At 40.7% G+C, this 15182-nt stretch overlaps 2 protein-coding genes across 2 annotated transcripts in view; both read left to right on the top strand.

Annotated features, from left to right (window-relative positions):
- LOC113914732 (olfactory receptor 1440-like) overlaps window positions 1–15182 on the top strand; it is a 166686-nt gene that overhangs the window by 100497 nt on the left and 51007 nt on the right. The window lies entirely within an intron of this gene.
- Window positions 2155–3114, top strand: LOC113913534 (olfactory receptor 5A2). Its single transcript, XM_027577846.2, has one exon. The coding sequence runs from the start codon at window positions 2155–2157 to the stop codon at window positions 3112–3114; it is 960 nt and encodes a 319-aa protein (XP_027433647.2).

The following is a 15182-nucleotide window of genomic DNA, read 5'->3' as shown; positions in this document are numbered from 1 at the left end:
TGTCTATCACCCAGCCACCCCATCCCTCCCACCCCCCACCACTCCAGCAACCCTCAGTTTGTTTCCTGAGATTAAGAATTCCTCATATCAGTGAGGTCATATGATACATGTCTTTCTCTGATTGACTTATTTCGCTCAGCATAATACCCTCCAGTTCCATCCACGTCATTGCAAATGGCAAGATTGCATTCTTTTTGATGGCTGCATAATATTCCATTGTGTATATATACCACATCTTCTCTATCCATTCATCGGTCGATGGACATCTTGCAAAGGCAGACATTTAACTGACTGAGCCACCCAGGCACTCTATCTCAAGTTTTCTTTATGCATTCATTCACTGATAGACGTTTAGGTTGTTTCCATATCTTGACTATTGTGAATAATGCCACAATAAACATGAAAGTGAAACTCTCTCTTCAAGATATTGACTTCATTTTCTTTGGATAAGTACCCAGAAGTAGGATTGCTGAATCATACAGTAGTTCTATTTTTAATTTTTTTGAGGAACTTCCATAGTGTTTGTCATAATGACTGCGCCAATTTACATTCCCACCAACAGTGCACAACACTTTTCTCTATATCCTCACCAACACTTATCTTTTGTCTTTTTAATAATAGCCATCCTAACAGATGTGAGATGATAACTCATTGTGGTTTTGATTTGCATTTCCCTGATGATGAGTGATGTTGAGCACCTCTTCATGTAGAACAGTTTTTAATATGATGAATAATAGAGAAACACAATCAGATAGTTGCAGTTGGTTGAAAACATGCATGGGTAGTCGAATTCCATAAAATGATAAAGTATCAGCAACTTTAATTTTAGCCCTGAGTCTTCCCTGGGTTACTTCTGCCTTTTCACACCCATCCCATTTATATTTCCTCATTTTGATCTTATATAAGTGCCAGCTTGTCTCTCTTAATGTAAAATGCATACAGGCTTCCGTCATGTCTTAAAAATGATAATCTGGTCTGGCCTGATGACATCAAGGTTGTCCCATGCCTATCCTTAAATATTATCCTTAAATATTGAATGAAGCCTTTCCAGCTTTTCTTGCTCAGAAAATATTAGTTTCTGCTTGTTCTTGACCGCCATGGCTCATCCGATTTCAGTCAGCTTTGGTGTTGTTTCACCATTCCCCCAACCATGGACATATTATTCATAGTCCTTCTATCCCATAATGGTGCTGATTGTGTTCATCCAAATTTTGATCTTTTTATGCATTTTATGCAGTTACTTGTATAAAAACTTATCATATAATTAGAAGAAAATTTTTAGTTCTGAGCATATATGTGTATATATATATATTTTTTTTTTTCTCTTAGTTTTCTAACCTGAAAGAATGGATTATCTTTATTGTGGGTTAGATTTGCTCCCTCAAAATTGAATATGCCAAATATTATAGCCTGTTGCATTTAGCTCCTTTTCCAGATTATTATACTAAAGATATATAAAATATAAAAAATTCCTAATGTTATTGTTAATCTGGGTTTATATTTTCAAGTCAGGAAGTCTAAAAAGCCATAAGAAACCTAAATCTAGGGGTGCCTGGGTGGCTCAGTCGTTAAGTGTCTGCCTTCAGCTCAGGTCATGATCCCAGGGTCCTGGGTTTGAGCCCTGCATCGGGCTCCCTGCTCTGCAGGAAGCCTGCTTCTCCCTCGCTCACTCCCCTTGCTTGTGTTCCCTCTCTTGCTGTGTCTCTCTGTGTCAAATAAATAAATAAAATCATTTAAATAAAAAAAAAGAAACCTAAATCTAAAGGAACCTTGAGACTCACCTGTTTCAACCCTCCCATTTTTCAGTTGAGAAAATGAGAATTTGAAGAGGTGAAGGCACTTTTCCAGTCCCCAGGGAGTCGGGAATGGAGCTGAGGACAAAACCCAGATTACTGACTTCCAGTCACTCTCTACTCCATTAGACAGACCCTCTTCTAATCAGCAAGCAAATCTGTATAGCATACAGATTTTAAATAGTGCCAAGAGATTATCATGGGCAGACTTCCTCCAAGAAGAAGCCATAGCAGGTGGCTGTGATGTTAACTTGGTGTTAATTGTTTATATGATCTTCCAGGAAATATCCCCTCATATAATAACAAACACAATCTAACTGATCACAGAATTGTTCCTTTCCTTTATGCAGGAAGTAGGTCTATGGTTGTGGGAAGGAACAACACAATTGTGACAAAATTCATCCTCCTGGGATTTTCAGACCATCCTCAAATGAAGCTTTTCCTTTTTCTGTTATTTCTGGGGATTTATCTCCTGACCCTAGCCTGGAACCTGAGCCTCACTGCCCTCATCAGGATGGACTCCCACCTGCACACACCCATGTACTTCTTCCTCAGTAACCTGTCCTTCCTAGATATCTGCTATGTGTCCTCCACAACTCCCAAGATGCTCTCTGACATCATCACAGGGCAGAAAACCATTTCCTTTGTTGGCTGTGCCACACAGTACTTTGTGTTCTGTGGAATGGGGCTGACTGAATGCTTTCTTTTGGCTGCCATGGCATATGACCGCTATGCTGCAATCTGCAACCCATTGCTCTACCCAGCCCTCATTTCCCATACACTTTGTGTAAAGATGGTGGCTGGGGCCTACGTGGGTGGATTCCTCAGTTCTTCGGTTGAAACATACTCTGTCTACCAGCATGATTTCTGTGGGCCCAACGTGATCAACCACTTCTTCTGTGACCTTCCTCCAGTTCTGGTTCTGTCGTGCTCTGATACCTTTACCAGCCAGGTGGTGACCTTCGTTGTGGGTGTTGTTGTTGGAATTGTGTCTGGCCTTGTGATCCTCATCTCTTATGGTTACATTGTTGCTGCTGTCCTGAAGATCAGCTCAGCCAAAGGTAGGACCAAAGCCTTCAGCACCTGTGTCTCTCACCTGACTGCTGTGACTCTTTTCTATGGTTCTGGTCTCTTCATGTACATGCGACCCAGTTCTAGCTACTCCCTAAACCAGGACAAGGTGGTGTCCATATTCTATGCTCTGGTGATCCCTATGGTGAATCCTATCATCTACAGTCTTAGGAATAAGGAGATTAAAAATGCCATGAAGAAGGTTGTGCAGAAGGAGCATGTACTTTCCCGTGGGCCTCTGTTTTGCTGACCTAAGCTAATGTTTACAAAGAGGCTGTGAGCTGGTTCAATTGTGCAGATTTTCATGTAGTTTTGGACTAGCTGACTTACACAATGATTTGTGTTGACTAGACCTTTCCCCCCTTTCCAGTATTCCCTGAACTAGTTTACCTATTAGTTATTGGAAAACAGTTTGGCCATTATTGGTATCTAGAATGAATAGCATTGCCTATACTGAGATTATAGATGCTCAATTTAGCAGAAAACTTCACCATGACAAAGACCGAACAACCAGGAATATCGAAATAGAGTCTGTGTCTATAGGAGGAAAAATGTTGAAAAAAATGTTAGTCTAGCATTCAGGATGGTGATTTTTAAGGTAGGATAAGAATATATAGCATAATAACCTGAGGAGGGGGACATGTTTTCTAAAAACAGTTGCCTTTCCCTCTTATGAAATTTAACATGCTTCCTTTATGGCATGTGAGCACCACAAGGCAGACACCCTCTCCTGTTTGAGAATCCAGCTATTGTGAGCCCCTGTGCGTGATGGGGGTATAGAACTGACTCTTTAAATGTGTTAAGGTAGGACAGAGATCAGAAAACCTCTGATTAGGGCATTAATGACTGAAAAACCTCATGGCTAATTCAATCAGCTATACATAAAGCAGTCACTACATTGATTTAAATAAAGCTGGGGATTTGTCATTTCAATCTGAAGTAATTGCTTTCCAGCCAACACTCAAAGTTTCTTAAGAATCTATAGAAGAGGAGCATACCATCATTTGGGGGAAAGGTTCTAGGTTTTCACCAGTTTTGTGATAAGTTCTAGGGTGGAATTTAGCCTAGGAATTGAAGAGGGTGATTTTTCTCCTCCATATTATCTCAGAATGTGTTATGTGTCCTTGAACCAACAGTAAACAACTGACATACATTTATTCAGCTGTGGCTGTTCTTGGTTGGCCGTAAATGAATAAATAAGTATCTACCTGTATGTCCTTGGACAAGTTACTTGGGCTCTGTGTGCCTTAGTTCCTTATCTGTAAATAGGAATAATAATAGTAATTATCTCATAGGCTTATTGTGATGAAGTAAATGACTCAATATATACAAGCACTTAGAATAATGCTGGTGGATAGCAAATGCTTAAGAGGTGAGTATTATTATTATTATTATTATTATTATTCTATAAATATTTATTTATCACCATTTGAGCCAAAGAAATAGAAGACATTTCCTTAGTTTGGTAAAAAAAAAAACGTGATCTTTGTGATAGCTTTGATGCATTGGAAAGTGGGTCAGCAGAGACTAGAGTGAAAGTTGTTTAGGTATTTGTTAGTTATTCTTAAGTCATCAGACCTGCAATTATTAATCTCGTGTCCACCACTTTATAGGTAGGTGGCCTCACGCAAGTTACTTACAAGCTCCATTTTTCTCATCTGTACAATGAAGATAATAATTGTATCTACCTCATGGAATTGATACAACAACTAAGTGAGAATATGCATGAAAAGAGCTTAGCTTAATGCCTGGTATATGGTAATACTTAATAAATATTAGCTCATATTATTAGTCAATTTTGTATAAATCAAGAGAAATCCAGGTTAATGTGCTAAAAAGAGGCAAATTAGATAGCTTTGGGATATCTACTTAAACTGGAACATAATAGTCTCAGTAAAAAGGCTTGCCAGTACCTCTCACCTCTGCTGCTTCTTCTGCCTATAGGAAGCAGTCATTAGGAAAATAGAAAGAACTCAAGTTCATAGAAGTGGCCACACATGGAAATGCAACCTTGTGCCAACTCTAACAGCCACCTGGTCACCTTGCCTTTCCTTATAGTCAGTTTTTCCCTCCACCTTTCCTTATCTGTACTCCAGTTTACTGAGCTCTTATCTTGCAATTTACCTTTGGTAGCTAATCTTAAATTCTCCTAATGCCCAAAGTCATTGGAACAAAACAAACAAACAAATAAAGGAAAATATGCCTCATTCTTTGGACTTACATGGAGCTGTCACTAGTCTATTATCATCTCTAAATTTTTTTGAACAAAGATTCTGAATATGAGATCTTTAGAAAATATCTCTCGTTCAGCCACATACATGTTCGCTGCTAATGGAAATTTTCTCCTTGCACTGAGAAGATATAATGTACTTTTGTAGTTTTCCCAGTTACCAAAGAGAAAATAGCGATCATTAATAATTGTTAAATATAGTGCATAATGTGGGGTTTGGTCATGAGATTTGAATAAGGCAAAAATGATCTGGGGTTTATAGTAAAGCCACATGTTAAATAAAACTTCCTAAATAAGTGCATTTATTATGGGGCATATAAATAGACATATATTAAACAATATTTTTGGCACTAAAAGAATCAGGCATTTTATAGCTCTTTGAAGCAAGAAAAGGTACAGCTGTCCTGGTGAGGTGGGCGACCAGCTAGCTGGAGATGAATTCACTTTAGTAAAATTAGCACAATCTGGGGTGTGTCACTCATCTTTGCAACCTCTGAAGATTTTTTCAGATGGACTGAAGTTACCAAGCTCAGAATAGCTAACCACATAAGCCAGATGCCATTTTTAGTTTTCATGGAAAAACAAAACTGCCAACCCTGTACTTGTGCTAGTGGCACAATTCTTTGACTTGCTGAGGAAACCACATAGAAAAACAAATTACAATCAAAAGTCTATTTGGAGAGAAAGCGGGTAATGTGTGTAGTGCCTGGTGTGCCCAACTACAGAGTCCAGATAGGTTGAGGCGCTGGGCCAGGGCACTGACTCTTTCTCTCCCCAAGTATTCATCTTCCTCTCTTCTAAGTGACCATCTCCCATCTAATCACTATATTCACAGATCAATTAATAGATTTTCCTTCTTTGGTTGTAGGAAATATTTAGTCTCTAAAATGCCTCTGTTACACATTTTATTTATTCTGATTTGATTTTGTGGTTTAATTTTTAGAGTTTTCAGAAACCTGGTTATTGTCCATATGTACCACCTACGTTCCCCTAATTTTTTAGTAGGTATAAATGATTACTCTCTCATTCACTCACTCACATCCTCAGGAATTAGTGACTGATGCATTAAACGAGTTCTGATGAGAATTTAAAATTTTTCCTAAAGATCAACAGTTTTGTGTCTCTATTCATAAGCCTAGAGAAACCCAGAGCTTGCCTATTCTGTTATCATCCATGCAAATGAGGAAACACTTGCAATTCAATTCCCTGTATCTAGATAACTGATTTGGATCTCTGTTCTGATCTGGGAAACCTAAATGTCTTGCGAATGAAGATAAACCATGTATTTCAGCATTCTCCCATCAGCTTGATCTATGACTGTCTTCCTTGAATTCTTGGTGGATCTCCTTGTCTGTAACATCTCCTAAATAACTGGGGAAGATAAACCAACTGTTTATATGTAAACTTTGCTGCTTTTATTCCACTGTCACTCTTCTTATGCTTTCCTTTCCCCTTCTAATGCTGGCCAAGACCTTCTGTGTGCAATATTGCTATGGATACCGCTAGGAATGAGATTCCCCACCTTCCTACAAGTAAAGAAATAGCCATAGCAGGCTCTTGCAATCATGGCTTGGAACTTTTGTCAAATGGATGTGGAAGCATCTCCCTTCAGTTTTGCCAGACTAGATGAAAGACAGACAAACCTCCCACTTTGGTGGGATCACACTCTAGACCTAGATAGGCATCTTGGACCCAGGGAAACCCCACGGAAGAACAAGCTTCATCTCTCTCTCAAAACAATTTTTTTCTGAAATAGAGTCATGGTGTTAGATTGGACTTAAATGTCAACATAAATAGAAAAACTGGCATGTGTAAAGTATCAAATTGATATTGTATGAAATATTCTTGTTCTAATAAAACCCCTTTCTTATGCAAAGGAAGGCTGGGTGGTTTTCATCTTAAGAAATGCTTGAGGAACAAAATTATTGATGCGCATGGACCAGAGGGAGGAAGTCCGTATATTAGACATTCACTGAAACTCATAGTTCATTTTCTAACAACCCAAAGCTAGGCAAGTAGCCTGGCAGGAGTCATCTCATTCTTCAATTTGCCCTCAGTCTAGAATACAATTGGAGATAAGGTCTGGGGCTGAGTTGCAGCCGGGAGTTGTCCATGAACTTTATCAAAAAGGTGGGTTCTGAGAAGTCCTGCATCTCAGGGAACCTACCTGTACAAACTTTCCTTTACTTATTTCATGCATCTTGTTGCAGATACTCTTTATAATTTGCTGTATTATCTGTACTATCTGGTCTAGATGTCACTTTTTTCTCGCAGTCCCTCTTTTTACCAGAAGGTAAACCAGAAGGCTTAACACTTTTGGTGTCTGTGGCTCTCAGATCTCTGAAGGTTCTGGAATTGTTTTTCATATACTTGCCATCTCTGGCAGTTTTTCAACAGAAGGCCATGTATGAGATTTTCTGTGTTAGTCAGTTAAGCATCTTTCATGAAGACACTAGTCTTCTTATTTTTTTTTAAGATTTTATTTATTTACTTATTTGAAGGAGAGAGAGAGAGAGGGAGAGTGCAAGCAAGGGGAAGGAGAGAGACAAGCAGACTCCACACTGAGATCATGACCTGAGCTCAAACCAAGAGTCAGATGCTTAACTGACTGAGTCAGCCAGGTGCCCCGACACTAGTCTTCTTTATTCATTTGACTTACCTTTATTTTACAATTATAATTAAGCGTAATTCACTATTCCTTTTTTATTCTTTTTTTTTCCTTTTGGTATTCAGCATGTGTCCTTTTTAAAATTTATTTTTAAATTTTTAATTTGAAATATATTTGATATAACATTGTGTTAAAGTGTACAACATGTTGATTTGATACATGTTTTTTAAAGACTTATTTATTTATATGAGAGAGAGAGAGAGCATGCAGGGGGAGGGGCAGAGGGAGAGAGAGGGAGAAAAGCAGACTCCTTGCTGAGCATGGAGCCTGACACAGGGCTCAATCTCATGACCCTGAGATCATGACCTGAGCCTAAATCAAGAGTCAGATGCTCAACCTACTGAGCCACCCAGGTGCCACGATTTGATACATTTATATATTGTGATATGATTGCCATTGTAGCAGAGTTAGCACCTCTACCACATCACATAATTATCATTTCTTATTTGTGGTTGGAATAATTTAAGATCTAGTCTCTTAGCAAGTTTGATGATTATAATACAATTTTTTGCCTATATTCATTACACTTTTCATTAGATTTCTAAGAATTATTTACCACTAGTTGAAAGTTTTTACTCTTTGTTTTTATGAGTTCAGCTTTTTTAGATTCCACTCATGTTATATAGTATTTGTCTTTCTTTGACTTATCTCACTTAGTATAAAGTCTTCAAGGGCCATCCATTTCATCTCAAGTTGTAGGATTTCCTTCTTTCTCATGGCTAAATAATATTCCTATGTGTGTGTGTGTATGTGAGAGAGAGAGAGATACATCACATTTTTACTATTCATACATTGATGGGCACTCAAGTTATTTCCATATCTTGGCTATTGTAAATAACTCTACAATAAACATGGGAGTGCAGATATCTCTTTGATACCCTGTTTTCATTTCCTTTGGGTGTATCCCCAGTAGTGGAATTACTGGACTATATGGTATTTCTATTTTTAATTTTCTGAGGAAACTCCATGCTGTTTTCATAGCGGCTGCCCCAATTTACATTCCCACCCACACTGTAAGAGGGTTCTGTTTTGTCCACATCCTCACCTACACTGGTTATCTCTTGTCTTCTCGATGGCAGCCATTCTAACAGGTGGGGAGTGATATCTCATTGTGGTTTTAATTTGTATTTCCCTGATGATTAGTGAGGCTGAGCATCTTTTCATGTAGCTGTTAGTCATTTGGATGTTTTTAGCATGTGTCCTTTCTCTACCACCACATGGTAAACTTTTATTTGCAGGAGTTATTAGAAGGGTTCAGAGTGGAAAGGAGAAGAATCTCAATTCAGTAAATCTTTCTGTGACTTTGTGTACCTGCTTGGGTTCCAAAGAGCTAGGGAAAGACTGCCCCCCCACAACACCTTGCCATCTTGACTTCTATGTTTGCATGAACAAGACCCTCAGTGTTCCAGTATGTGAATAATGCCTGGCACATTGTAAGCACTTAGTATTTGTCAGAAGAATTAACCTTAGTATTTTAGTACAAATCTTAGTATTTTGGTTCTTTCTCTCCTGCCCCCCCCCCCCCCATGCATTTTGTTCCCTTTGGGAGTCTTATCACACTTTAATTTGGGAGAGGCATTCCTAGACTTCTCAGGGACTTCAAATTTTGCCTAACTTGAGAGGATGTGAAGGGATTTCTACTTAGCCCTTAAAAGTAGCGCCCTCATATGGTCATGGCTCGGACTTTGACTTCTGGCCACTCTGACTCAATTTTAACTGTGCATTTGCATTCAGTTAAGATTTTATTCTTAAGGTGACACCATATTAAATATTCTTAGCCCACGCCCTTGAACTCCAGTCACTGCAGCAGGCATGCCCTGGAGCTGAGGGCCTCCTTGTCCGCCGCGTCCCCAGGCTCTAGCGTGGGCAAGGAAGGAGGGCACCACACGGCCAGTCGTGAGCAAGTGCTGAGACGGTCTCTGGCACGCGAAGCCGGCATCATGGGCCTTGACTTCCTGGCTTGCGGCGTCACCCCAGAACCCGCTAAGCCCCACGCCGCTCCGCTGCAACACGATGACGTCGCTTCTCCCAGTTCACTAGGTGCACCCACTTTTTCCGAGTCGATTTCTGCATGCCCTCCAGGGTGACCCCAGTCCCAGACGGCTGCAGCAAAAATGAAATGTCTCGCCTCTGGGGCTGCCGCGAGTCACCACGCACACGCAGCACTCCCTGCACGTGATGAACCCCCTGGTCCACGGGGCCCGAAATGGTGTGAAGCGGCTGCGTGTCAGGTCTGACATGCGCAGTGGCTTCCCCGGCGTGGGGCAGGTCACGGTGCGCGAGGATGTTGCCACCTTGGTAGGCTTGGCCTCGACGTCAGCCACAGGATCCAGGCATCACTTTGTTCTTGACCTTGCCTGCGCTGGGCCCTTGTCGGGCATCCTCTGGGCCATTCCTGGGGTCGGCCTTGGGCGTGAAGGGTTGCGGGTCCTGCTCATAGGGGCCGCCTCTGTTCCCAGGAAGCTGGCACCTGGTCCTGCTTCACGGGTGCGCCGCTCTTCGCGCTCCTCACGTTGGGCTCCGCGCTGGTTCTCTAGGCCTTCATCTGCCAGGCAATCTCCTCCTGGAGCGAAGTGTTCTCCAGGATTGCCTACCGCTCTACAGAGGCCGTCTGGGGTGACGACGGACCCAGGCAGGTCTGGGGAGAGTCGTGGCCGCAGCCGAAGGCCTGGAGGGCATCCCGGCTCCGTGGGGCGGGCGCCTGGAGCCTGAGGCCGCTGTGCCGGTCTTCTCACCGCAGGTGTAGACGGCCGCGCGCGTGCAGTTCTTGTGGGCGGTGTCATCCTCACAGACGGCACTCTGCTCCTTCATTGCTTCAACTGCGCCAGTATTTTGGTTCCTAAGACTAAGTTGTTATTGGGGCGCCTGGGTGGCTCAGATGGTTAAGCGTCTGCCTTCGGCTCAGGTCATGATCCCAGGGTCCTGGGATCGAGCCCCGCGTCGAGCCCCGCGTCGAGCCCCGCGTCGAGCCCCGCGTCGAGCCCCGCGTCGAGCCCCGCATCTGGCTCCCCGCTCAGCGGGAAGCCTGCTTATCCCTCTCCCTCTCCCTCTACTGTTCCCTGTGCTTGTGCTCTCCCACTCTCTCTGTCAAATAAATAAATAAAATCTTAAAAAAAAAAAAAAGACTAAGTTGTTATTCAGCACTTAAGTCAGGAACTTTCATTCAGCAAAGTTCTGGAAAGTAGTTAACAAAAAATAAGAGGAATAATTGATGTGGCAGGTAAGTTCTCAGTAGAGTGCTTTTGAGGGAAATATGGTTATCAGTACTATTTAGGCTGTACTACATTGTAACAACATATATTTACTTTTTTGTTTTAAAAAAGAATTGGTCTCATAGTGAATTGTGATTCAGTAGGTCTTGTTTTACAGATCAATTAAAATGTAGTGAAATGATTTATTTTGGATTCTATGTGTGGGATACAGAATTTTCAGTTTTTCAGTCAACTCTGACATATTGAAATTTAATTTTTAAATTATGGTCTAATTATAGTTTTGGAATGAAAGCAAAATGTGATTTTATCATATCTTTACTATATATTTATATATATATTTTTTTACTCAGATATAAGGCCTTGAACATTAAAATATGTGGTTGTAACAGTAGGTTGTAGACATTAGTAAAATAACAGTATAAGCTAGTTACTTTTTTATGAATAGAGGTGCTGAATAGAAATTAGGATAAAAATGAATATGATTAAAAATATATAAACATACAAAGTTTCAAAGGTAATAAAAGGAAATTAAAGCAGCTTTTTTTAACCTAATGAAATATCAGTAAAAAAACAAATGTTAAAATAATTTTTAAATTGCACTATCTGAACGCTGGGGAAAATACCATGAACAATGGTATATAGTCAGTTGTTTCTACTGAAAATATAAAATGGCTTAAGAAATTTGAAAATAGGGGTGCCTGGGTGGCTCAGATGGTTGTGTCTGACTCTTGATTTCAGCTCAAGTCTTGATCTCAGGATTGTGAGCTCAGGCCCCACACTGGGCTCCATGCTGGGCATGGATCCTACTTAAAAAAAAAAAAATTGAAAATACAGTTGTGATATGTGGGCAAACATAATGGGCCTGAATCTGTACATTTGCCTTTACTCCTTCTTAGAGCCTGCCTAAAAAACAATAAAAAAATTTTTTCTTAACCCATAAAATTACTAAGATACGTATGCCAGGAGAAATGACAACAGAAGGTGAAGCTGGAAGCAGATCTATGAGGAACAACCAACTCAGATTCAAGAAATCAGGAAGCTATGGGTCCTGGGTACATGGGGCAGGAAAGCCAAGAAGAAGCAAATTGATTTCCATTGCACAACCCTCAGAAGGATCAGGAATTGTAGGCACTAGGCACCTGCATAGTGGGTGGGGCTTAAAAATGGAGATTTGATTGAAAATTTATTAAGAGTAACTAGACTTCTAGACCAGCCTGTCCCCTCCTCTTGCATACAGGAAATTCCACCCATCCCCATCATTCCTCCTTCCCTCTAGTAGAATATTGGAGGTTTCTCCTCTGGAGAATTGAATCGAGATATATGGGCCCAGGACCATCAGACATATCTATGGGGAATGATAAAAAAGAGGGATGAAGTAATAGCTACCTAGTGAAGAATCTTCACTACTAATATCTATATAGGGAGATTCTTTCTCCACTGCACACCTGCTCCATTCACTTACTCAACTCTCAAAATACTCCTAGCTAGGTTGATATCTCCTAGGTAGGATACTGGAGAATTCTGGGTAGAGAAAAACCTGGCCATGATTACAGCAGAGGTTCATCAGAGCAATTGAGAAGTGCTCCCCAGATTGCCTAGCAGGAGGCCAACAGAGGGGAGTCTCTGGTCATAAACACCAAGCCTCAAATCTTGCTTTTTAGTGCCTCTCAGAGGCTATAAAGTCAGCAATTTCTGGGTAAAAGCAAGCCTGGAACATGCTTCATGGTACTTCCCAGAGACTGTGCAAGACTTCAGAAATGATGGCTGTTGTGTGTGTAGGTAGCAAGACCCAGTACCAGAGGTCTGAGCCTCTCATGGATTCCAGGACAGTAAGTTGACCAGGGAGCAGAAGAACCACCAGACTGGGGGTACCATGGAGACTCAGAGTACAACCAAAAGAATTTAAAGAGAATTTTTAAAAGATATTTTTTTCGTATAAGAGTTTATGGACTAATTTCATAGATATTACATTACTATTTATACAATACCTTACACTTCATGTAGTTACATCATTTAGATTTGATTTTTTTTCTGTTACCATATGAAGATGGCAGGTGAGAAATTATATTGCATATGACAGATAGAACCTATGGGCACATAGAGGTCTGCCGCATCTTCCCACTGTAGCAACAATTCACTTGAATCTCACAAAGTGTGATTTGTGGAGCGTACATGGTTCTTTCTGACCAGAAACATGTCCTCTATTGTGTGGCCATGATGCCCACTTTCTATACTTTTGGTGTTATACCTTTAAAACTATCCTAAGAACCTGCTCAGTTTAAGGATTAAGTTATTACAGTTCTTATCAGGGGGGATATATAACTACTAACCTACCAGCAAGAGTGAAATAATTAACTCATTGCCCACCCACCCCTTTCTCCCTAGAAGTGAGAATAGTTGAAGTAGATCAAACCAAGAATGGGACCTTATCTAAAACATCTCTGTATACCTAGTAACTGGCAGGGTAGATGACTTTCATTTTCAAAAAACTAGAAAAAAACAAAACTGTTTGTGGGAATGATGTTAAGTAGATATTTTTAGTGAAGGATTAGTAATGCAGCATAGCATGTTGGAGAATACTCCAAATCAGAAAATAGAAATTACACCATTAATAGAAGGCATGCTTGTACTACACCCACTGGTAAGTGCTTTATAAGCATTATCCAATTTGCTTCTCTCTATGAAGACCTACTTAATGAAGTAGCTACTACTATCAGCCTCATTTTATGATAATCCTGAGGCTGGGAGAGGTTAATTTGCTCATGGTCACATAGTTATCAAGTGGGAGCGTCAGAATTCTACCCAGATTGGTTGATACCAATGCCCCAGGTTGTACCCATGATAAGTCATGGCTCTAGCATGATTTAGTTTTACTGTTTTCCTTATTGCCCCAATTTCCTTGCTTATGCATAGGAAATAATGCCATGACTGCCTCACAGGCTGCTGTGATGATTGGATCTGGTCAGATATTTGAGAAAATGTACGGATGTATGTATCAAAAATGAAAGCGCTTTGTACACAGGGAAATGTTCACATATCTGATTTATTTTAATTAAGGTATTTCACCAGCCAGTATTTTACCAGTGTCATCCTTTTTTAAGATTTTATTTATTTGACAGAGACACAGCGAGAGAGAGAGAGAAAACACAAGCAGGGGGAGTGGGAGAGGGAGAAGCTGCCTTCCCGAGGAGCAGAGAGCCCAATGCAGGGCTCGATCCCAGGACCCTGGGATCATGACCTGAGTCGAAGGCAGATGCTTAATGACTGAGCCACCCAGGCGCCCCTACCAGTGTCATCTTGAGCAAATCTTTTGGCTCTTCTGGCTTTAGTTTTCTGACCTAGTATTTGAAGGTTTTGGACTGGATGATTTCTAGATCCTTTCCAGCTCTAATGACTCTAGTTTCTAATAGAAAAGCTATAATCATATGGACATCAATTGAACTATGGGAAAAGTGGGGAATGGATCCACAAGGGACATGGCAAAATGGGGGATGAAATTAGCAGGGACAAAAACTCCATGACAACCATGACTCCAGAGAACAAGTGCCTAGAGGGTTTTCTCCCTCTAATTGTCTTTTCTCCTATTATCTCCTTAACAATAACACATTTAAGAGTTTCTCCAGTTGCGGGCATCTCTCTTACTCTGAGTGGACAGCCTATTTCATGGCCAAAGGCTCCCACCTTGGAGAGCAGTAGAGCCCACCTGGAAAATTCCTTTGGAAAAGAAATAAGCAATTTCAGCCTGTGGCAAGCTCTGTCTTCTTGGGGAATCTGGGTCAAGGTGAGAGGGCAAGATTTGGTGAGAACAGTGGATTCTGTGCTATCTTAACAGCCATGAGATTCTTCCAGTAGGACCTGTGTGGAACAAGGTTTATGGTCCTCACTCTCTCCCATTCTTCAGCTCTTCCTCACTGTGGGCTCTTCTTGGGTTCTCTTTCTCCTTGCTCAACTTCTCTGACCTTCATTGAAAAGATTAATCTCTAATCTAAAATTTCAGGGATCATTCTGGGGTGAGGGATGAAGGTTGAGTTCCAGTTCTGCAATTTCTTAAGTGTGTGATCTTGAGCTCCGTTACTTTTTTTTTCACCTGTAAAATGGGGCATAATGATATTATTTAGAATCTAATGAGACGATGTTTATAAAAGCTAACAAATTTTAGAAGTCAATAATTGAGCACTGAATTAAAAATAACAATTTACTGACTTTCA

This window comes from Zalophus californianus, chromosome 11, assembly GCF_009762305.2.
Source record: "Zalophus californianus isolate mZalCal1 chromosome 11, mZalCal1.pri.v2, whole genome shotgun sequence".
Taxonomy (NCBI): Eukaryota; Metazoa; Chordata; class Mammalia; order Carnivora; family Otariidae; genus Zalophus; species Zalophus californianus.
This window is presented reverse-complemented; position numbering and strand designations above follow the sequence as displayed.